The 24,778-nt window shown below is 45.4% G+C and overlaps 1 protein-coding gene across 7 annotated transcripts in view; it reads right to left on the bottom strand.

Moving 5' to 3' along the window:
- Oatp26F (Organic anion transporting polypeptide 26F) overlaps nucleotides 1-24,778 on the bottom strand; it is a 152,677-nt gene that overhangs the window by 18,676 nt on the left and 109,223 nt on the right. For 6 of the 7 annotated variants that reach the window (XM_045751636.2, XM_045751638.2, XM_045751637.2 and 3 more), the window contains 2 exons: nucleotides 22,451-22,684; nucleotides 713-899 (listed from right to left, as the gene is read on the bottom strand). In XM_045751636.2, coding sequence (XP_045607592.1) covers nucleotides 713-899; nucleotides 22,451-22,519 — 256 coding nt within the window. In that variant the 5' untranslated portion in view covers nucleotides 22,520-22,684. Of the gene's footprint in view, nucleotides 1-712; nucleotides 900-2,765; nucleotides 2,967-22,450; nucleotides 22,685-24,778 lie in introns of those variants that run through there. The other variant, XM_069329855.1, reaches the window with a different exon arrangement.

Here is a 24,778-nt window from a genome sequence, read left to right as displayed (position 1 = left end):
TTGAGTAAACCCAGACGCACCTTAACACATGAACCACAATATGCTGAAGAGTATATAACTGGATCTGCTGGGATCCACTAGGAGTCTGGAGGCATCGAGCGGGTAACCAACCCAAGGTTTACACATAACCTGCATACACTCTGGTGTAAGTAATGGCGTTCTCCACCAAATGTTACCTTCAAATTCACAAGAAGGGAGCATTTGGTGGAGAAGACCATTAGCAACACCTGAATATATGGGGGTTGGGTGTAAAACTTGGGTTGGCTACCAGCTCAGTGCCTTCGGACTCCTAGTGGATCCCAGGTTCTATCATCTTTAGCAAGTCGTGGTCCATTAATTAAGGCGTGTCTGAGGTTACTCAGGACGATGGTTCGATTCCTGTCCTGCTAAAAACATGTCCTCATAGATGCATCACGTTACTGTTTTTGTGCTGTCAATTTGTTTATTTAAAATCTCAAAACATGAATACATGGATGGAATCTAATACATGGATGGAACACACAGACTGTGTGTTCACCTCCCCCTCCACTCACTGTTTAATGATAGATTAATATTATCTCTCTCAAGGCTTCAGTAACAGGTCTAGGTTAAAGAGAGTTCATGGTTTCAAGGTTGAAAGAGTTGGAAGTTACAGGGAGGTCAAGTTCACAAAATTTATTTAACGGTTACAATTAAGTATTCTAGGGAAAAAGTGAGGCAGGAAGACTCTCACCTTGAGCGGCCGCTGCCCAACACAGCCAGAAGAGGACCCACTTGGCGGTGCGGGTCTTCTGCAGCTTCTCTGGCCGGAGGCACAACCACCCGCAGTCCCCGGTAACCTCCTCCTCTTCGTCCTCCAGCACCAGGTCCGCCCGCGACGACACGCCCACAGCCCCATCAGGATTGCTGCTGCTCGAGCTCTGCAAGGCCACACGAGTCGGTTATCAAGGGAACACAGACTTCACACAGACTGTGTGGAAGAATGGCTGCAGGAGAGCAGTGTCACAGACAATCGGCAACCGCCGACTAATATATAAAGCTGTCAATAACACAATGAAAAAGTTATTAAACGTTATTCATAATGCATGATCAAATCACGTGGAGGCGATCATGCCTTTTTGTCTATTGTCAACTGCTGTTTCAATTTCCATGTTTGTGTCTTCCAACATCCTCGTACGCTAAGAGGTTATCAACAATCTTCTGTTGCACCGCCAGAGATGCTATCTTAGCGCGCCTCAGTTCTCTGGGGTACAACACGGGTGCTCGTCGCATAACGGCAACTCCTGTTTGTTACGCAAATAACATCTGTTTTCCATCTTACCGACTGTGATGGAGAGAGACTTTGTTGGGTGGCAATATGCACTAAATTATACGTCTTAAAATAGCTCTCACTTTCAAATTCTGAGCTTCACTCCAAGTATGTTATTACTAGAGAAGCGTTGCATGTTATTACTAGAGAAGCGTTGCGTGTTATTACTAGAGAAGCGTTGCGTGTTATTACTAGAGAAGCGTTGCGTGTTATTACTAGAGAGGCGTTGCGTGTTATTACTAGAGAAGCGTTGCGTGTTATTACTAGAGAAGCGTTGCGTGTTATTACTAGAGAAGCGTTGCGTGTTATTACTAGAGAAGCGTTGCGTGTTATTACTAGAGAAGCGTTGCATGTTATTACTAGAGAAGCGTTGCGTGTTATTACTAGAGAAGCGTTGCGTGTTATTACTAGAGAAGCGTTGCGTGTTATTACTAGAGAAGCGTTGCGTGTTATTACTAGAGAAGCGTTGCGTGTTATTACTAGAGAAGCGTTGCATGTTATTACTAGAGAAGCGTTGCGTGTTATTACTAGAGAAGCGTTGCGTGTTATTACTAGAGAAGCGTTGCGTGTTATTGCTAGAGAAGCGTTGCGTGTTATTACTAGAGAAGCGTTGCATGTTATTACTAGAGAAGCGTTGCGTGTTATTACTAGAGAAGCGTTGCCTGTTATTACTAGAGAAGCGTTGCGTGTTATTACTAGAGAGGCGTTGCGTGTTATTACTAGAGAAGCGTTGCGTGTTATTACTAGAGAAGCGTTGCGTGTTATTACTAGAGAAGCGTTGCATGTTATTACTAGAGAAGCGTTGCGTGTTATTACTAGAGAAGCGTTGCGTGTTATTACTAGAGAAGCGTTGCGTGTTATTACTAGAGAAGCGTTGCGTGTTATTACTAGAGAAGCGTTGCGTGTTATTACTAGAGAAGCGTTGCGTGTTATTACTAGAGAAGCATTGCATGTTATTACAAGTTATGTTTAGAACTTAGGAAAAGAATACGGGATTCGTGTGTTTTTTTGGTCCATTTAAAAATGATTTCTATGATGTTATTGGTAAATTGTTTCGAACTTTTGCAACTGTTTCTAAACCAATTTTTTTACCTATTTTTCGAAATCTTAACTTAACAATTTGTGTTAACAGTTTCGTATTCTAACTTGGCTGATATTTTCAACACCCTATAAATATCTCCTTAGTTAAATCCCTTCAACCATGTGTTCACTTCAGTAAACACTCCCTCACTCTCAACTCGTATAGAAAATGCGAAATGAGTTTCCTTATGTTCTCGCCATAAGGGTAATGTCCTGGCCTAACCATCCGTCATGTTACCATATATAATTTGTTGAAGTCAACTTAACGAATAACTGAGCGCGCACACATCATTCTGATTCAATGTGTAATTGTTTTATTGTTCTTCATCTGAATCTGAAGAAATGGTTGGATAAGTTTTCTGGTAAAAAGAGGAAAACTTAAGAAGCGAATTCAAACCTTTATCTTGTAAGTGGTAGCGAGGAATCCATCGAGTGAGCGAGTGTCCACAGATGGCATGTTCGTGGGGCCCACAGCGTTGGGGATGAAGGTGTTGAGGAGAAGAGTAGCAGGGCTCTGAGCCAGGACCCGGCTCACGCTGGAGGTCCTCAGCACGCTGGTGGGCCGCGGCGGGAACTCTCTGCCGATCCAGTCATTGTGGGAGGAAGGGTGTATGACGGAACCCAAGCTAGGCAAGGTGATGAAGGTTGGGCTCGTTCTCTCCTCATACGGCTGTGATAAGTCCTCCGGCTGGTTGTACTGACCGAAGGGTTTGAGGGGCTTCAGGGTGGACGGCGTCCCGAGGCCGTTGTGGCTGATAATGAAAAGATTCCTTATTAAGGGGTCGAATGGTGGAGTACAGAGCATGATGGCACCTGTGGCTGCCATCTCTGAGTCTGGCTTCTCCATCAGGAACCAACTGCGGCTGCTCAGAGAGCTGGTAGGGGAGAATAGGGCGATGTCCATTTCCGACCTGGAGCCTGATATTGTCGATTCGTCTGGAATGTCTGCTTTAGTACTGGTGCAAGACGGAGTCGACGCCGGGTGAACGAAGGTGGAGACTGGAGAGAGATGGTTTTGAATGGAATGGTTCCTACCTTCTCCATCCACGTCTTCAGATCTAACCACGAGACCAAGCCTGGACACAGCATCCTCGACCTTGTCGCCGGCTCCATGATCTGGCTGGAAGTCCATATTTGTTTTCGCGAGGTGTTAGCCTGACGTCAACCCGCACAACTGTCCTTGTACATGGACGCTAAAAGTGTTTCCGTCCACACATCAACGTTATTACACACATTTTCAAGGACGCTACATAGTTCACATCCTTTAACGGTAAATAGTAAAATGATCGACGTCATTATCATGTCAACAATTTGCACTTTTAGAATCATCAGAAAGGATCTAACTCTCCTGAATGACTGCTGAAAATATCATTTATAATTCGTTTTGTCGGCGACAGGAAGCCTGTATGTATATACTTTAAACTTGTATCTGTGTCACACAAGGTCGAATTACTTATCTTCCCCAGGATGCAATCCCACAACATTTCCTTAACTTAAGGGTAACCATTTACTGCTGGGTGAACAGAGGGATTAGGTGAATGGAGACGTGCCCAACCATTTCTCCCCGGGAATCGAACCCGGGATCCCCGATTGTGAGTTGAGAACGAGACCATGGGGTTGACCCAAATAGCAGTAATGGTTCACAAAGTGCCTCGACAATTTCATTATTCAACAGTGTACTGACACCCATTGTATGGATATGGTGTCTCCTCGTGCAATGTGGTGGTGTAGGATGGGGAGGCAGGAGTCGATTAGTTATTTGTACGTATTTGGAGCAGTGTGTGTGATGTCTTGGAGTGCACTTTTTAAAGTCTGTGCAGCAGACTGTCTACTGCCCAAGTGGTAGTGTGGTTAACTGTGTTAGTTACTGGGAAACAGCCTCCAGTTCATCAACGAATATTAACAGCTCGTTACTTAGTCTTTAGAAGTAGGCATCCACCAGTCTCGGGAGACTATAGAGTTGCACTCTGGTTGTTGGTCTGCAGTGGTCTCCAGACCTAGTCAGACCTAGTACACTTGTTTAAAGTAGTAATATGGGGTTCTCCAGCCGAAGCTGCAAGATAAACACCGACACACACACGTACGTGGATTTTAAAAAGAATATAACTTATACATCATGAACCCAACGGAGCCTTTGTTTTGCCGATAGGCTGAATCTTCACAACACTGGTCACACAGGGGCTCATTTTGTCCTTGAGGCGGTATCTGTAGTCTGAAATCCCGGATCCCGGGTTCGAATCCCGACCGAAACAATTTTTGGCCACGTTTTTTATATCCTAATGCATCTGTTCACCTGGCAATAAATAAGTATCCGAGGTTAGTCAAGTGTTATGGGGTTTAATTCTGGGAATAGTCAGTAACCCGACTTTGGGGGGGCGGAGGGGGTAGGGGTAGACCTCGATATACGCTTAATCTGTGAGTGAGTGAATGTGTGTAATATATAATTATATAAATATATATATTATATAAAATATAATTCAAATTATATATATAATATATATAGTTATATATACATATAATTCAAATTATGAATTAAGGCTGAGCCGAAGCCTGTTTTTGGATCTTGTTATGTAATACTGTCTATGAGGCGTGTTGATTATTTGATTATTTGGGGCGCTAGAGAGGGGGGGGGTGGAGGCATGACGAGTTGTCACAGTTCTCAGACACGGTTGGGTCTGAATGGAGGTTATGTGTAACCCTCATTAGAAAGGATCGAGTTTAGGTGAGGAGAGAGTCGGGATTGTTGAGGATAACTTCTGAAGATGCGTTTGGTGTACAGAGGGAGAGAAAGGGCGCAAATGCTGTTTTCTCGTGGCTAAGCTTGTGGGGACTGTTTCACCTTGCAGGCGAGGTGGTGGTCTATGGTCTGTGTGTGGGGGGCGGGGGGGGGGAGGGAGTCGCTGTTGCTGCAGATACTAATGGCAGCAAGCAGTAGTAATCGATTTGACTGCGGGTGTGTTTTGTGTAGTGGGCGAGTTTTGTGGTCCATCCCCGAAAGTGGAGAGGATAGTCATGGTTTTAAGGTGTCCAGTAATAGATGGGCAGCTCGTTTTAGACTATGTATAAAAGGTAACCCTAACCCTGGCACCCAATCACACGTCACCCCCCCCCCCACCCCAAACACACACACACACGACGACGATCACTAAACCACCACAACAACGACGACAACCCAACAACCCACACAACCACGCCCCCAAACCACAGACCTTCCCCACCATTAGAGGCCGCGACCTCTACCCCAGCACCTCGAACACTGCCGTCTCCATATTAAAACCTCGGAAGTCAAAGTCAGAATTTACCCAAGGGCCACCATGTTTTTAGTAGCCTCAACGGGCACAGGAAGTGGGAGGCTTGTTTAAAGTCCCTTACATTTGTCCTAATGATTTTTTTCCAACTAGATTCCGAATTGCAGGAACGTTTTGGCATTTGAGGTTTCGGCAGGTAGGCGGCTCTATTCGTTTATATTCTTGTGGGTGAGAAAAAATCTCCTGTTTTCTGTCCTACATTGTGGCTTGTTGAGCTTGACGCTGTTCCTCGTTTCTCTTACATTTGACCTTTTGAAGTTGTCTGGGTCAATGTCCTCCACATTGCTCAGTATTTGAAAAAGTTTCGACGCGATGAACACCTCGGTGAACATCAGGCAGTAGAGCGTTCAACGTCGGTCATCACTACATCACTATACTATTGTCACTATTAACGCCTCACTATACAAGACTGCCACTATACAAGACTGCCACTATACTTGTCACTGTACGTACCAGTCCCCCAACGCCCCGGATGTCGGTTCACACCACACAACATGCCTCTCTAACACAACAAGTAGTGTCATACCATCCATATTAATGATACTCAAACTTCCTGGGTGACGGTGTTGTTTCTCAGTCCTGTGCACCAACCAGGGGGACCACCGCCGCACAAGACAGTATACCGTCCTGTGCACCAACCAGGGGGACCACCGCCGCACAAGACAGTATACCGTCCTGTGCACCAACCAGGGGGACCACCACCGCACAAGACAGTATACCGTCCTGTGCACCAACCAGGGGGACCACCACCGCACAAGACAGTATACCGTCCTGTGCACCAACCAGGGGGACCACCGCCGCACAAGACAGTACATACCTTCCCGAGCACCAAACAAGCGACCATCACCGCTCTTCTTGATAGTAGGTGCAGTTTGCATGAAGGGTTTGTCCTCCCGATGACTGCACCGCTCAATTTACATCATACAGTGCACCAAGCAAGTTACGTCTTGTCCAGCTTTAAAAAACATTTCTTCTCACACAATGCAGGTCCCACCACCACAGGTGGCAAGTGTTCCCACAGTCCCACTACCATAGCCATCAGTTCATCTCAAGAGGCCAGTGGCCACTGGTAGGGCAGAGTTCTCATGCCTGGTCGTCGTGCGCTCCTGCTGGAGTCGTCGTCACTGGGATCACGGACTCCCTCCTGATGTCATGTTCAGAGCGTCTTAATGCACAAAACAATGCACGTCAAAATTGTGTTCATCTAACCCAGACAGTCCTTCCCTTACTCTATACCTCCCTCCCTTACCCTACTTCTCTCCCTCCCGCCCTCGATAAAGCAGCACAGCATGAAGCACTAAGTTGAACTCCTAGTGTGAGGAGCAAGTGCCGTGGGGCGTTGCATCGCTGCAGCTGGGATACCAACATGCACGTCCTGCTTTTAGTATCCGTGACGTTGTGAGGAAGGACTGCCTGAAGTGCAAATAGTTGCCGTCATTCCTAGTGTGAATGAAGGGGTCACAGGTCCACAGTTGTCGGGGGATGGAGAATTATTTCTGCTATGACCGAGGAACGGTGCGGTGATTTTCTCGCACCAAAGAGAAACACACCGGTTGTAGCTAGTCCCCTCTGGTCGGCCGGGAGCAGCAGCGTTTGGACACAGCCGTGGGTACGAGAGCCAAGAGGAATGACTGCCAAGAAATAACAAGAGAAGGTCAAGGATGAACGAACGCGAAAAGTGAGACAGACGCGTGATAATCACCTGACCGTGAGAGTGAGCCGACAGGTGAAGACAGATCAGTACCCTCTCCCTCCCTCCCTCTTGTTGCACTAACATTGTAAGGCTATTACTAAATTATTTTAATTAATGTATATGTATGTGCATGTCTTCGTATGTGAATTATCTGGTACCGACTCTCACTATTAATTAAGACAGTCACATGTGAGAGCAGAGAGTAACCTAAGAGTTACTTTGATAAAGTTAAAATTAAGAGGCTCCGATAGCCTACTGACAAATTATAAATATACTAAACTTCACTGTTAGTGAAAGTTTAGTATATTTATAACTTTCTGGATAATTAACCACTAAGTGTGAGAACCAGATAGTGTTGTAGAGCTACATGTGGTAAATGATCCAGCCGTGATCCAGTTATTTATAGGCACCTGGCGTAGAGTTGCCACATGGAGCATTCTTCCCAAGTGTGGGACCAGACGGTAGAGCGACGGTCTCCCTTCATGCAGGTCGGCATTCAATCCCTGATCGTCCCAGTGGTTGGGCACCATTCCTTCCCCCGTCCCATCCCAAATCCTTATCCTGACCCCTCCCAAGTGTTATGAAGTTGTAATGACTTGGCGCTTTCCCTGATAATTAAAAAATTATAATGTCATTAAATTCTGTTATTTTATTAATGTTTAAATTTCCAGTCTTCCCTTTCTAATTACTTATTCACCGTTCTTGTCTCCTCGAGACGGCTCTCACTCGCCTCCAGATTGGGCACTCCTGACTGGCTGACTGGCTGACTGGCTGGCTGACTGGCTGGCTGGCTGGCTGGCTGGCTGGCTGCACATTTCCATCGTCTACGGTTGGAAGATACCCTTTACTGTCAGTGGTGTCCAAACCAGGAGGATACTGGCAAACACCTCCACTGCCCACAGTTTTGTAGTGCTCGTGTCAGACTGCCGTCCGCAGCTTGCAATATTCCCCGCCTCGCGGTTCCTGTTCTCCTTGACCAAGCACATGCGAGAGATGAAGACGTCCGTCATGACATCCTTTGTGACTTTGCTTTTCTAAGTTGGACGGTCCTGAACTAGCGACTCCCAAGGATTATGGTTGATGTCCAAGTCTTTGAGGGTCACCTTGAGGTAGTCCTTGAATCTTTTCTTTTTCTCTCTCTTCCCCCCCCCCCTACCAACTGAACGTGTACCATGATATAATTCTCCATACAGCAGTTATTTTGTCAATCGGCTGTCAGGCATTCTGACAAGATGACCTGCCCCTCTGGCCTGGGTTTTTCTGTAGGAGAGTGTAGACGCTGAGAATACCGGCCTCTTCCAAGACCTCCGTGTCCAGGATTTTGTCTTGCCACCTGATGTGGAGGAGTTTGCGGAGACAGCTAAAGTGAAAGCGAGATGTTTGGCATGTCTGCAGTAGACAGTCCAGATCTCGCTGGTGTAGAAGAGGGTTGAGAGTACCATTGTACAGTAGACCTAGACACAACCTTCATTTACTCCAGTCTTGACCCCCTTGCTCTAAATGCACAGTAAATACCGAGCTAAAGAAAGTCCATCTTTGGCTAACTGCCAACAAACTCACCCTTAACATTGACAAAACGTTCTATATTCTGTTTGGCAATAAATCCTCTAATCAAATAAATCTCAAAATAAACAATACCCAAATTTGTAACAAATTAGATGGCAAATTCCTTGGCGTTCTCATCGACCACAAGCTGAACTTCCAGGGACACATTCTAAATATATCAAAAAAGTTGAAAAAACTGTTGGCATTCTTTCTAAGATCAGATATTATGTACCCCGCCCTGCCCTGGTGACTATTACTCCCTCATCTATCCATATCTCAACTATGGTATTTGTGCTTGGGGCTCTACTACCCAAAATCATTTACGTCCTCTAATTACTCAACACAAAGCTGCTATTAGGACAATATCCAACTCTAGCCCCAGACATCACTCGGTACCCCTACTCAAATCTCTGAATATGTTAGATATTAAGTCACTGCACATTCTCTCATGTGTATTATACATATATAAAACGCTGAACTGTAATGCCAATCTTGACCTCAAAAGATTCATTGAAGGTTGTAACAGAACCCATGAGCACCACACCAGAAATAAATACAGTTTTGATATTCCAAGAGTACGACTTAATCAAACTAGAAATGCTCTTCAAATCAAGGGACCCAGAATGTGGAATGACCTTCCCAACCATGTTAAAGACTGTACCTCTCTCAACCAGTTTAAGATAAAAACGAAGCACTACCTAATAAATTCCCTGTAACCTACCTTACCCCTCTGTTGTCAACCCATGTTTCTTTGTTTTTTCAAAACAACGCTGTTTGAATGTAATTGTCTGTAATAATTTGTAATTGTATTTGTGCTGCTTTTTCAGCCATGTTCCCCCTCTTTTACCTCTATTTTTATTTGTTCTCAACACATTTTATTCCTTATACCCATTAGTATTAAGCTTTAGTCATTAATGTTTTTCCTGCCCGAAACGCTTTGCGTAATAGTGGCTTTAGGCATTGTATGTACTACCTCCATCTATTAATCCAACAAACTTTGTAAAATCTCTTGTATGTATGTACCTTACCTAAATAAACATTTATTTATTTATATACTTTGGTGGTAAGGATGAGGCCCTTCCCCTCAGACATTCTCACGGAATCTTCCAGAGGCCTTGCTGGCCTTGGTGATCCTGTTGTTGACTTTGCGTCTATGTTCACTGCTCTTGAGAGTATGATGCCAAGATAGGTAAGCTGTAGACTGCCTGTCTAAGGACTTGTCTAGAGCCCCATTCATGGTATGATTCCACGTAAAGGGAGGGGGGAGAGAGGAAGGGAAAGGGAAAGCGCCAAGCCATTACGACTATATAGCACTGGGAAGGGGTCAGGATAAGGATTTGGGATGGAAAGGGGGGAAGGAATGGTGCCCAACCACTTGGATGGTCGGGGATTGAACGCAGACCTGCATGAAGCGAAGTGCACCACAAAGTAAAAATGTGATGTTAACAACAGCTGTTAACGACAGTTATAACCCTCCCCCTCCTCCCCCCAACCGAAGTAAACCAGAAGAAAAATATGATGCAAGGAATAACAGCCTAGAAGTTATGTAGAGAGCAGAGAAAGTCACAAACACAAGTGAAGGAGCACTGATACTTGGAGATTTGAGCCATAAGGATTATAACTGGAGAACAAGGTATCCACATGGAGGGAAGAATTTGTGAAGAGCCAACCTTGTGTACCTACATGACACATCAGGATCTTCCTAGCACAGCGCACGGGGGAAAAAACAACAAAAGAATGAGGGTATCCCCAGGCGAGCCAAGCATGACAAGCAGCCAGGTCACTAGCGTGGTCTGGTGCCTGCGCCCCGCTGGCCTGCGTAAATGTAAATATGCAAAGTTGAGTTGGATCACATTTCCTGACAAAACCTGCCACCTTTGTGAGAGGGAGTGAGTCAAGGCCAGTAGTACAGTATGCTTACTCCTTGCTCTACTTCCCCTCTACCCTCCTTATTCCTCTCCCCCTTACACACATTATCCCTCCCTCCCCAACCCTCCTTACCCCTCCCCTCCTCCTCGCCAACTCCTGAATTCACAGCAGTACTCTTGGGGATTTATCGACTGGACTTGCCACCCTCACAGTTACCCCCAATACCGTCCCTCTCACACCCCACACCGCTTGCCCTCGCCGTCCTCCCTCGCCGTCCTCCCTCACCCCATGTGGGGAAAACTGACTCGTGGGATTAATTTTTTAATACAATTATTTTATTTAATTAATTCTAATTTATATATTAATTTATTTCTTACATTAATTTATTTCGATAGCGGACTGTATAATTTAAATTCCCACAAATCGTTTCCTACACAAACTGGTGAGGGGGTTATTAGATTATATATAGTCTATCAATCTAAAGTAATAGATTAGTAGACATTCACTATAATGTTACTAGGTGTTAAGACTACAAATAATTATTTAATATATAGGAAAGCCTCATCTTTATGGTTGATTTGGGGGTGGACAACCAGATATGAACACGGATGATCACAGACAAAAGCTCCTTGTAGGTGATGCTAGAATAATCATGTGTTACGTGTAGTTATTTGCTAAATCTTCTTTCCCCTTCAATTTCACCTGTCAAAAGGGACGCACAATAATAATCGTAACCTATATATGACAGTTATATCAGGGGGAAATTATTGTAATTTATTAGATAAGAATTAATTAATAATTACCCTGTTTGGGTGGCTCGCCAGGCGTTCTCACCGGCACAACCTGATCTACCAGACATTACTGGCCAGGAATGACTAGGTTTAAGAGGTTATCAGATTTCGAACACTTCCCTTATTGTTGACGAGGATCGTGCTGATGATGGAAGCTCTTTACATCTCATAACATTACGTCTAGAGGAAAAATTATGGAGCGTCAAGCGAGCGCCATGACAGACTTTCATTACATTAAATTTAATGGCGTCGGGTCCTCTCCTACTCGCGCATCAGGTATCAATACCAGATGTCGTTTTATCAAGAAGTGGAAAGAGAGCTCATATTTAATATATGTCAAACGCTTTGCGTAATAGTGGCTTTAGGCATTGTATGTACTAGCTCTACCTATAAGTCAAACAATCCTTGCAAATATTTATTGTATGTATGTACCTTACCTAAATAAAATTGTATTGTTGTATTGTATTGTATATTGTAGTACTGATAATTAAGTTCATTCAAGGGAAATGTTTTTATGATATTTACAGTCCAGAGACTGATGTTTTAAGAAGAATGCCCAATGTTATTAACTGGTGAATTTAATAGCCAAGTGGCAATGATAGCCAGGGGGGGAAAACTCCACTGGACTCGTTTTCTTTTTATTTAATTTGTTAGTAGTAAATTAGCAGCAATATGATCTGCATATTGTATTGAAAGTTAGTAAATGGTGGCGTTTTTTCCCACACCGCTTGCCCTCATTGTCCTCCCTCACCGTTCTCCCTCACTCCACACCGCTTGCCCTCATCATCCTCCCTCACCCCACACGACCTGCCCTCACCCCATAAAGCTGGGAGCCGCTCCACCACCTCCTGTGGTGTAAGGGGACGGTAATCCCGCTTCCTTCCTTCACACACTAATCACCATTCTCCAGGGAAACTTGTAAGATGAGGGACAAATCTGGAGGAGCCCGGACACCAGCATGTTTAATTATCTGCTTGCCATAGTCACTGCTATTGTTAATATTGTTTGAAACACACAATATATTAATTTTCAAATTACAAAACTTTGTCATCAACAAAATCAGTAATTCCGCAGAAAAGGTCCAGTTTGCTGCTAACACTAAACTTCCACTTGAACTGTTTATTCTAAAATCTTGATGGGAGGAAGATCTGAAACCTGCTGACCACCCGTGAGGGGGCAGATGTAGCCAGGGTGTGGCAGCACGAGGACAAATGGAGGAGAGGGACGGGAGAGGGTACAAGGAGAAATGTGTTACGGTTAGTTATGGGAGAAGGGAAGAGGGAGAATACAGAATAACATTAGTCTGGAGGAAGGTACTCGGCAGCTGGTCACTCTCACCCAGTCATTTAGCATTTGAATTTGGAAAAAAAAATCCCAGAAAGCTGGGAGCTGTGTTAATCCCTTTGTTATATGTCCTTATAGCCCGCTAAGTCTCCAAACAGGAGAAGCGAGCTCCGCCGCCATCTTGGAAAAATAGCGCCGAAAATGATTGTCAAATATCTCGTTTCTAGCAAGTTTAGCTAAATAGGTAACGAAAACTTTTTGAAAGGAAAATTAATTCTCTACATAAATGGTCCTTGGCTTGTTCTATCATCATGTATGTAGCTGAACAGTTTCCGAGAGAAAGGGCCTGGAGACGTCAGCTCTCACTCCCATATACGACATTAACAGGCGGAAACAACTAATTGTGACCATGCTCAGTTTGGGGTCATCACTGGAGGCTGTTATATCCCGTGTCTTGATGTGGAGCGGTTGATCAAGAGTAACAATACAACTGTGATGATTAGATCCCCAACTCTACGGCAGTGAGCGGGGAGATGTCAGTGTGAAGTGTCACAGTTGCCTTCCACAGTTGTGGAAAGTTGATCAGTGGGAGACAACGTATACGAGACTGAGTTAGACCTACATACAACAAGCTACGGACCATTCTTGTTGTATCTTGAGATGATTTCGAGGCTTAGCATCCCCGCGGCCCGGTCCTCGACCAGGCCTCCTATTTGTTACACATCCACCGGGAAGCAGCCCGTAGCAGCTGTCTAACTCCCAGGTACCTATTTACTGCTAGGTAACAGGAGCATCAGGGTGAAAAACATTTTGCCCATTTGTCTTCGCCTCCACCGGGGATCGAACCCGGAACCTCAGGAATACGAATCCGAAGCGCTGTCCACCCAGCTGTCTGGCGACCCCTTAATTGTAGATAATTAAATTTCTTCTCAAAAAGGCTTCATTACCTATTTAGCTGAAATTGGCGGGAATTTTTCACACGCGGCGGCGAAGTTCACTTTTCCTGAGGTGGAACTAAGCGTGGAACAAGGACGCCTGTAAAAAAAAAAAGTAACAAAATTTCCAGCTTTCTGGGACTTTTTTCCGAATTGCCATTATTTCTTGGCTTCATTGACTGGTGTAACCAGCAGGGTCACCTAAGTCGGCTGTTGTTTGCCACCCTCTCCCCGGCGCCACCTGGCCGGCCTCTGTAAAAACTCTACAACAATACAAATCTTTATGAATTGCATCAAAAGATATAACACGTGCTAACTTCAATAAAAGATTCATAAACTTACTCAAATGATAAAAAACAATAACAATATTCAGGATTAAATTAAAGAGAGTCTAACTGACCAGAGGGACGAGTTGATCAGGACGGAGGGGCGCCAGGCCGGTCATTGGACGCAGGGGTTATCTTCTTGAGGTTATCTTGAGATGATTTCGGGGCTTTAGTGTCCCCGCGGCCCGGTCCTCGACCAGGCCTCCACCCCCAGGAAGCAGCCCGTGACAGCTGACTAACTCCCAGGTACCTATTTACTGCTAGGTAACAGGGGCATTCAGGGTGAAAGAAACTTTGCCCATTTGCTTCTGTCTCGTGCGGGAATCGATCCCGCGCCACAGAATTACGAATCCTGCGCGCTATCCACCAGGCTACGAGGCCCCCCGTAGGGGTTGGGGTTGTTGAAGTAGTGTGGTGTGGTGCAGGGGGAGCAGAGGATGGTGCAGGGGAAGGGGGAGCAGAGGAGGGGGAGCAGAGGATGGTGCAGGGGGAGTGGGGGGCAGCGGGTGGTAGAGGGGGCAGCGCTGTAACAGTTGTTGAGGTGACTTGAGTAGAGACTTTGGATTATACCTGACTTCCGAGACATTCACAGGGAGGTGAGGTAAGGTGAAGTAAACCTCACCTCCAGTAGTTTCTAGAGTTCAAAGGTAGTCCCTTGTTACCAGATTCAAATCCGTCCATTCAACGGAAAATTGGGAATAGACGCGTATAAAAGCTCGTTACGAGAGAGCGAGAGCCCTGTGCCAGGTAAGTCTACTACGGGCTCACCATAGCCCGTGCTACTTGGAACTTGTTCCGAGTAGCTGAATCTATAACAGAGGAAGAGGATTACGGGCTATTCATGGCCGTGCCACCTCTTGGGTGGCTTAATCTTTATCAATCGAGGGAGAGGAGAGTGCGGACTCCTGTCTGGACTGTGTCTCAGTCCAGACAGGAGTCTGGGGTGTAGTGTTGGGCATCACAGGGGGAGGGAGACTGACGATCTGGTATCTACAAGGACACTTCTACACTGCTGTATCTTGAGTGAGTACTGGTCCCTTATGTTCCAATATCACACGTGTTGATTATTACATGCCTTGATAGGGAAGATAGGGTAGGACTTTTATGTAGTGATCTTAAATTAAATAAATATATTACTAAATTGTCCTTCTGGGTATCCATTCGTCCTGTGTATTCATTCATAGAGAGCGGTCAGAGAAAAGTGGAAACCGACCGTGTGCTCACCCCCCCCCCCCTTTGCGTGTCACATTTAACCCTCCTGTGACCGGTACCCTTCGACGCCGGTCACTGTTAAATACTTATAATCATCAAAGTCGAAGGTGGTGGCGGCAGTAACTATCTTTAAGTTAGTCATAATTATCAACAACTTGCTTAGGGGCTGGTATCAGTGGTGATGTTATAACTGCGTTATAGCGTGTGGTAGAGGGGGGGGGGGGAGCAGCGGGAGTCACGTCCTGACCTTGGGACATGCACATCAACACACCCGCCCGCGACAAGAGACCACCGCCGTGCTTCCCGCCAAGGCCTAGATAACAATTTCGCTGCAACAGCTCCCAACTACAACCCCCCCCCCAACCATCAAACACAAAACATCTACCAACCACTTCTTAAAGCAACATACTACAGAAACAGCAGGAGTAAACCAAGGACCCGTTTTCAACATTAGATCTGATGTTTACCTAAAACGAGGCATTTGTCGAGTAACAGAGCGAGCGTGCCGCTAGGAAGCAGCGACCATGCGTTATAGAATTGGCACACATACTGGAGCTTACGAGTGGGTTTAGACCAGGAAACCAGGACTACTGTTGGAGACTACAGGGAGGGCGAGGGCCTCTGCTGGAAGCTCAATGAAAGAGAATCGGAAGGGGAAACAACTAACGAGATGATGGATTACCTGGAAATATGCAGTTGCCATTGAGAAGTTCATCCCAATCTAAACCCAATTGTAACTATTATTTCTGTATTATTTGCCAGGATGTCTCTCGTGAAGTTCTGGTTGTGTGTAGATATGCTATTTTAATAGAGCTTGTCTGGTTGTAGTTTATCAGGTGCCTTGATAGAGGTGTTGTCTTGCCTATATATTGAGATCGTTGGGCATGACGGTCTCCAAACAGACTCCACACCCACACACTAATGGTAGACAGTTAAATTTTTTATGACAGACTGAGATAGAAAGAGACAGATAGACGATAGATGGTTGGATAAATGAATGGTCTGATGGTTGGATAAATATAAAGATACATGTTTAGAGTAACCGATGGATAAATGGACAGATACACAGATGGATGAATAGATAGATGGATAAATAAATGGACAGATGGAAATATGGATAGACGAATGAATAGATAGTTGAACAGATGGGAGACAGACCCGGGTACTCCTGTAGTAATCCATACATCACCCACACTTGAGCATGTAGCTCCCGCATACCTAAAATACTTAAAACAGAAAATGTCTCGAAATGTGTAATAATGCTCGTCCTTCGTCTTTGGGGACTGACCTATGAGAAAAGGTCGCCATAATTGGACTTCACCGCAATAGAGAAGAGGTGGAATAGGGAGGGGGGGAAAATTAGGGAGGGCGGGGGGAGGATATTGAGAGAGGGGAGGGAATACGGGAACGACATGTATGCATCTTAATGGACTTGACAAAGTAGACAAATAATTTCTCCTCCGTTCCAGTCACGTACAATGGAGTTTGATGTTTGCTAGTTGGATTTATGCTGTCAATGTTATTCTGTTTACAAACTCCTCTCTTGTCAAGGTTGATGGTATGTCCACACCTGGCTCTTCCTTTTCTGGCTCCTGAAACTGTCTGCCCTTGTTCTCTACTGTGCTTCTGGCCTTCTTACCTATCCTCCAAACCTTGCACTTGCTAGTACTGAACTCTAGTATTCATTTATCTTTCATAGAATACAGCTTTAATATTGTTTTCAGTAGTATCGTGCAGTCTTCATTCCTTCTCCTTCTCCTGTGATAACTTCATACCCCCTCGAAAAGGTCATTCACAAATATGAAATAGTAGGAGTCGATGGAGCAAGTCCTGTCAGAATCCACTTTAGAATTCCATGGAGGGGTGGGCGTATGGGGGCGAGTAGATGGAGAGGTGGGCGTATGGAAGCGAGTAGATGGAGAGGTGGGCGTATGGGGGCGAGTAGATGGAGAGGTGGGCGTTTGGGGGCGAGTAGATGGAGAGGTGGGCGTATGGGGGCGAGTAGATGGAGAGGTGGGCGTATGGGGGCGAATAGATGGAGAGGTGGGCGTATGGGGGGCGAGTAGATGGAGGGGTGGGCGTATGGGGGCGAGTAGATGGAGGGGTGGGCGTATGGGGTCGAGTAGATGGAGGGGTGGGCGTATGGGGGGCGAGTAGATGGAGGGGTGGGCGTATGGGGGGCGAGTAGATGGAGGGGTGGGCGTATGGGGGGCGAGTGGGCGGAGGGGTTCGAAAGTTGTAACAGCTACTTTATTGTGTTAGTTAAAATTAAAAAGAAGGTTTCCCAACTCATTGCTCCCAGATCTTCCACGTTGTTTTCCTTTCAATAATATAGTTTCCGTTGTGATATTTTCCTTGTATCCACAGCGCTGAAGCTGGAACTGGAACTTATTCTTGATAAACAATCTTGTTTTCTGTGGCCCACTGAAAGACCTAATTAACATCAGATTGGAGGTTTGCCGTGTCCTCTATATTGTCTACTCGCCAGAAAATCCCAGTGTGATCTGCATAGGATGATACAGTAGTGTAGTTGGTGTCCCTCACAATCCTGCCCAAGGGGCCAAGGGGCCCAAGGGGCCCGCCTCACCCACTACACTCCCTCCAGGTCATGCAGGTTAGTGTGTATTTAATATACAGGCTGACCCCACGCTGAAGCCTCTCTGTCGTAATAGTCATGTGTGAGAGCTTCAGTTAAAGCTGTAAACATTGCATTTGTCTCATTAAAGAGGCCAGTTACAAAGTAAACTTTGTTGTGTGTGTTTTGAAATCCTGTTTGCCGGCAAATACGGAAGATGTTATTGTAGATGATCAAGTGCTGGGTATTTTACTTGGTGTTAGTCTCTGTGGCTCGGATAGGTTATCTTGACTTGCTGTTACCTAGCATCGATATCTAGGATAAACGTCCCCGCAGTTCGGTCTCTGATCAGGCCTCCTGGTTAATGGTTTGGTTAGCTAGGCTATTGGACGCGGCTGCTCGCAGCCTGACGTATGAATCACAGCCTGGATGATCAGGTATCCTTTGAAGGAGTTTATCCAGTTCTGTCTCGAACACTGTGAGGGGTCGGCCAGTTATGCCCCTTATGTGTAGTGGGAGCCTGTTGAACAGTCACGGGCCTCTGATGTCGATAGAGTTCTCTGAGTACCTTTTCAACGGCGATATTTTGTCCATCCTGTCATGCCTTCTTGTCTCGTGTGATGTTATTTGTGTGTGCAGATTATCTGTGCAGTAGGGCTGCCACATTATCTGTGTCCTGACTAACATTTGACAGAGTCAATGGTAGAGTTTTGACATGTCATGCCTTTCTTTGTCTCTCACTGAAAAATCTCCCTGGTATGTATATGTTGCTGTATTCAAACGGCATCCTTTTGAGTTTAGTTGCTTGGTTCTTTAAACAAGAAATGCTGGACAGTCTGTTAAAGCATTCCTTGTTTAGTGAACTTTTGCAGTTTTTTTGAGTGGAAAAATTTAAAATTATAACATGATACACCTGTATTGAAGATATTTATGCAATTTTTTGGCCGGTTATATTTTCGTGTTCCATTATTTCTTCCCGAGAGCCAATATTTACATTATTATGCACCCCATGCCTAATACCGGCAGGTTCCAAGGTCATGTTTAGTTAGATTATCTTTGTTTTTTATACTACACTATTTTGGCTGGACGGTGGAGCAACTGTCTCACTTATGCAGGTCGGCGTTCAATCGTTCAATCCCGTCCCATCCCAAATCCTTATCCTGACCTCCGACAAACTGCTTTGGTTTGACGTAACGGTTTGCGCTTTCCCTTGGCGATTCTCCCTTCCCTCTTTGCTGGTAGATTTCTGGGAAGATCTTTCAGATCCCTGTTTTTGCTCAGTCTCTTCCTTCTGTGTTAAATGTGTGTCTGGATCTGTGCTCTCACAGTGTTCCTTAGCATTGTCTTAATGCTAAGGTCCATCTGTGTCTCCACTTACCTGGGAATTCATTAGTTTTCTTTTGCATTTCTCTGACATTTGAGAGCTTAAAGTAACGAGGGAATTCTTATCTGCAGAAGAAATATTTATCAGAAATCTTGCTATCTTCAGGAAAAAGCAATTATCCTCATTCCAGTAAATAGAGTTATCTGCCATCCGTTGTTTATTTAAACAACGATTTTATTGCGGTGTTTAGTGTTTATTTAAACAGTGATTTATTTAAACCCATCTATGTATATACAATTTAGATATTCCATTGTGTACGAGACGCCCTTCGTAGTGGGCACTGGGTGTGTGCAGCAGCCCGTCCTCCTGAGGTGTCCCAACGTCAGAGAAACGTCGTACTAAAGTGGCGTGTGAGAGCCTGTCAGAGGTCTACCTTAGGGACGAGCCTAAGCCAGCCCCCTGATGTACAAGCTTTATTATTATTTTTATTTATTTATGTGTTATATATTATAAACTGTCTAGTTTTTTTGTTTGATTTCTCCTTTACTTAGTGTTAGTTGCCCAACTAAGACTCGTGTTCAGATAGTACTTTTTTGAACTATGTGGACCAACGTACATATATAGTGATGTAATGAAGATTTAGATGGTAGAATTTGGTACTGTTCACTTTATATTTTTGAGAAAATTAAGCTAAAAAAAATTAAATATTTCTAGGCCTATTATAGCACATGTTCTATATTAGGCTTCTGATAGCGTGTATTAGGCCTAGATGGTTAGGTTAAGTTTTATTAACAATAAAACCTTTTCAGCATCGTCGAAATTCAATAGTACGAAATTCTGCTTTCTAATTGTCCATGTACGTTAATATATGTACGATGGTGCACATCTATACTGTAAGTATACACACCACTAACAGATTTTCTTGGTATGCATTTAAGCTACAATAATGTTTAACATTACACTGTTTTTACTGTAGCCATCTTCGCTACATGCTTTCATCACTTTAACCATCACACCTTCCTTACCTCCCCTCTCCTTCACCATCCTCCCAACCCTTCACCACCATCTCTAATATTCATCACTGCCCCTGCACCCCCGGAGAAGTGGGTTATTTGCCAATTTATGCAAAGAATCGGGTTGTTCTCGACCTCCGACGACCTTCTCTGGACAAACTTCAGTCACCCTGCAAAATTTGGCGAGGCTAACCCCCAAGCATATGTCCCCAGCCTCGAACACACACACACATACGCACTTTTACCCGAATTTACCTGAGGGCACCTATCTCTCTAGTGGCTTCGACAAGGACAGAGAGCCAGTGGGTTGTCAGAGCTCTCCCCCCCTCCCCCATTTCTCCTCGTGATTTTATGGAGCTTGATTTTGAAATTCAGCAGTTTTGGCATTTACAGCTTCGGCGGGTAGGCGGTTTATAAATATAAATAACAATTTTACCCACATTTCGTCAATGTTTACTTTCCATCTAGATATTTATTTGACCATTACTTTCTAAGGCGCGAAATTTTTCTTACGAATGAAAACGTGTGTTTGTAAGAATTAACTTTTTACTTATTTTCTTGTCAACTTTCACTTGGAACTTTTCCGCTTTTCAGGATATTAATATTTAACTTGGTTTTCTCTTAACACACACTTCACTGTTTTGGTGCACTGTGAAGAGGCTCCAAGTGAGGGCTCCAGGTGAGGGCTCCAGGTAAGAGCCCTGGATATGAGCCCCACGTAAGAGCCCCGGGTAAGAGCTCAGGTGAGAGCGTCAGTCCAGCCCACGTGCGTTACCCTAGTGACAAGTGGATCTTACTCACCACTCTGCTCCACGCCTCCCACTCACTCACCCCATACCTCCTTCACCCCCCCCCCCCCAAGGTCTTCCCTGGGTCGATGAAGGATAATATCCAGCACGCCCCCCCCCCCCCAAGACGCCCACCAACTACACACTTCAAATGATTACCAAGCAGCAATTTATTGCCGCCAGAAGGTCAATTTCTAAGTAAAGAAGCACTCGTTCGCGTGAAGCCTCGCCACCAGGCTGCCAAGTGATACTTGAAGGTGTGGGAGGTGAGGCTTCCAGTACCTGAAGTGTGAGCCCCTGTTCACTCGCGGCTCACGCCTCAGCACCAGGTGGGAGTGCTCGCTGCTGGACCCCTTGCGTGTCAGTGTCGCCTGACAACCTCTCCTCTAGGATAGTACATAGCATTTTGAGGTATAACTCCCCCAACGTTATAATATGGTGTAAATCATAGCGACTCGCAAGATTGGCGAGCTGTCTCGTTTTTCATTCCTAGACCCTCTGTTAGGTTAGGTTCAGGTAATTTAGCATATTCCTTTTCCGTGACGTCGACAACCTGAGGGCTGGCGTCTGCGTTAGGGAGCTGAGCCATCTGGTGTACACCTTTGCTGGTCTGAGTCTTAACTCACGCTAGTTACCATCCTTTCTTATAAGGACTCGCTTCCACCTTATGCCTCCAGTGTACCTTTGCTTGCCTTATGGTTATCTCTATCTCGTAGTCTGGTTAACCAGGGTAGTCGATGTGGACCATCGCAGCCTGCTTGTTCAGGTATCCTTTGAAGGTATTTATCGAGGTTTTTAAACAGAAATCAGCCAGTTATGATCCTTAATGTCTAGAGGGAGAGCGTTCAAAAGTCTCTAGCCTCTGATGTTGATAGTTTTTTTTCAGCGTACCTATTGCACCTCTGCTTTTCTTTTTAGATCGGGGCTATTTATAGACATCCTGCCATGCCTTCTGGTCTCATTTTTTTTTGTTTTGTTTTGTGTGTGTGTGTGTGTGTGTGTGTGTGTGTGTGTGTGTGTGTGTGTGTGTGTGTGTGTGTGTGTGTGTGTGTGTACTCACCTATTTGTGCTTACGGGGGTTGAGGCTCCTGCTCCTGCTGCCCGCTTCTCAACTGCTATCAACTGTTACTAGCAATTCCCCCTCCCCCTCCCCCCACACACACAGGAAGTAGCCCGTAGCAACTGTCTAACTCCCAGGTACCTATTTACTGCTAGGTAACAGGCGCATCAGGGTGAAGGAAACTGCACATCTGTTTTCGCCGGCTGCTGAGATCGAACCCCGGTCCCTAGGTCCAGGAGTCTAGAGCGCTGTCCACTCAGCTACCAGCCCCCGTCCTGCTCATTCAGAGAGTCAAGACAGTCCTTCAGGAGTCAGGCGAAGTACTCAAGGAACCAACACATGAAAAGCTTCAAGTATACCTGTGAGCTGATGCCACTGTCGCTGTGTGCCCGGGCGAGGGAGGCGGGGTCCAGCACCACCTCCGTCATGGTGACGGGAGAGGTCAGAGTAGCAGGAGGCGGCGGCCCAGGGAGAGAAGGACGTGGGAGGCCTTCTTCAGGGCGTGGGTGCCGGGCGGGGGAGGGCGGCACCGAGGTGGGTGTTGATCATCAGGTCTCCTGGTGCCCTGGCCTCACACCTGTACTCTGCAACACCTGCAACAACATCAACACTTGTCACTCATCCACTCTCGGTAAGAAGCAATCAAAACCAGGCATAATTATCAACAGCAACATCGTTACCATCACTAATTACAATCTCCATCATAGTAAAATATTATGTCATCCGCTTCCACTTGCCACCTCATTTCGACATTTTAAAAACACATTTGTGTCGTGTACACAATCACAGGAACAGCCCCACTCCGCCTGGACAATATTGATCCAGAAGACTGGGTCAATAGTCCTCACACTGCGACAAGCGATAATGACCGCACCTCAAAATTAATTTATCTTCCCAAATCCCCCCCCCCCCCTCCCCACGAATGACTTGTCCTTGTCCTCGTTAATTTCAATGTTGTCAACATCATAAAAGTTAACTGGTATATGAGCACCACAACAGCGACGCTCTCACAGTTCAATGTTAATTGTATAAAACCCTTCGAGTTAACATTCTCGCTGTCTTAACACCTAATACACCCTGTTGGTGGTGACGTTGGTAATACAGGAAGACCAAGATAATGGTGGCCTGGGTGACTGTACAGGCAGTAGAGGGGCGTCACACAGCCCCACGATGGGTGACTGTACAAGCAGTAGAGGGGCGTCACACAGCCCCAGGATGGGTGACTGTACAAGCAGTAGAGGGGCGTCACACAGCCCCAGGATGGGTGACTGTATAAGCAGTAGAGGGGCGTCACACAGCCCCAGGATGGGTGACTGTACAAGCAGTAGAGGGGCGTCACACAGCCCCAGGATGGGTGACTATACAGGCAGTAGAGGGGCGTCACACAGCCCCAGGATGGGTGACTGTACAAGCAGTAGAGGGGCGTCACACAGCCCCAGGATGGGTGACTATACAGGCAGTAGAGGGCGTCACACAACCCCAGGATGGGTGACTATACAGGCAGTAGAGGGCGTCACACACAGCCCCAGGATGGGTGACTGTACAGGCAGTAGAGGGCGTCATACAGCCCCACGATGGGTGACTGTACAGGCAGTAGAGGGGCGTCACACAGCCCCAGGATGGGTGACTATACAGGCAGTAGAGGGCGTCACACACAGCCCCAGGATGGGTGACTGTACAGGCAGTAGAGGGCGTCACACACAGCCCCAGGATGGGTGACTGTACAAGCAGCAGAGGGCGTCACACAGCCCCACGATGGGTGACTGTACAGGCAGTAGAGGGGCATCACACAGCCCCAGGATGGGTGACTATACAGGCAGTAGAGGGCGTCACACAGCCCCACGATGGGTGACTGTGGACACACATAGAGCGGCCAGTTAACTTCCTCGCCCCTCCACCTTGTGCTACTAAACTCGTATGGTATTTAACTATCTAATGATATAAATCAAATATAGTTTCTAATACCATTGCCTGCTTCTATAATTACTAATATTATATACAGCAGTCAAAACTAATCACCAAAACTAATAACATCTACTAACACTATCTACTATATAACAAAAATATATTTATTTATTTAAAATAAAAAAGTAAAATAAAATTAAGTAAAAAATAAAAATGAAAAATAAATAATGAAATGAAATGGTTACAGCATATTTAGTAATAGTTTACGCTCTAAAACGCTTTCTCTGACTATTTTCTTTTTAACAAAAAATGTGTAGCCTACAGGGATAACTTACGTAATTTAAACATACGGTTATAATTAAATATATATGTACAATAATACTGTAATTAGTTCGTTTTGTCAGATACATGAAGCCTGTGTATATAACCGCTCAACAATCTATCTCTCAGGATGAACAAGACCAGCAAAAGTTGCTGGACTCTTGTTGTGTCGTCTCTAGCCATTCCTGTGGAAAGTGAAGGTGAGAAGTGTATTGATATAATACATGCTCTCATAAAAGACGAACTGCGTTGTGATCTCAACAAAACAGACATAATTGCTGCCTACAGAGTAAGGAAAAAGAATCCATCAGGACAAAACCAGAGAAAAATTCACCTCAAGCTAGCCACCCAGTCCATAAAATCTGATCTTGTCCACTCAGTAGTATCCTCAAAAAGTGGATTTTCATCAACGAGTTCTTGACCAGAAAAAGGCAGAGACTCTTCTACCGCTTGCGTCAAAT

The sequence above is a fragment of the Procambarus clarkii genome, chromosome 23 (assembly GCF_040958095.1).
Source record: "Procambarus clarkii isolate CNS0578487 chromosome 23, FALCON_Pclarkii_2.0, whole genome shotgun sequence".
NCBI lineage: Eukaryota > Metazoa > Arthropoda > Malacostraca > Decapoda > Cambaridae > Procambarus > Procambarus clarkii.
Note: the sequence above shows the minus strand (reverse complement) of the source record. Positions and strands in the feature narration are given on the sequence as shown.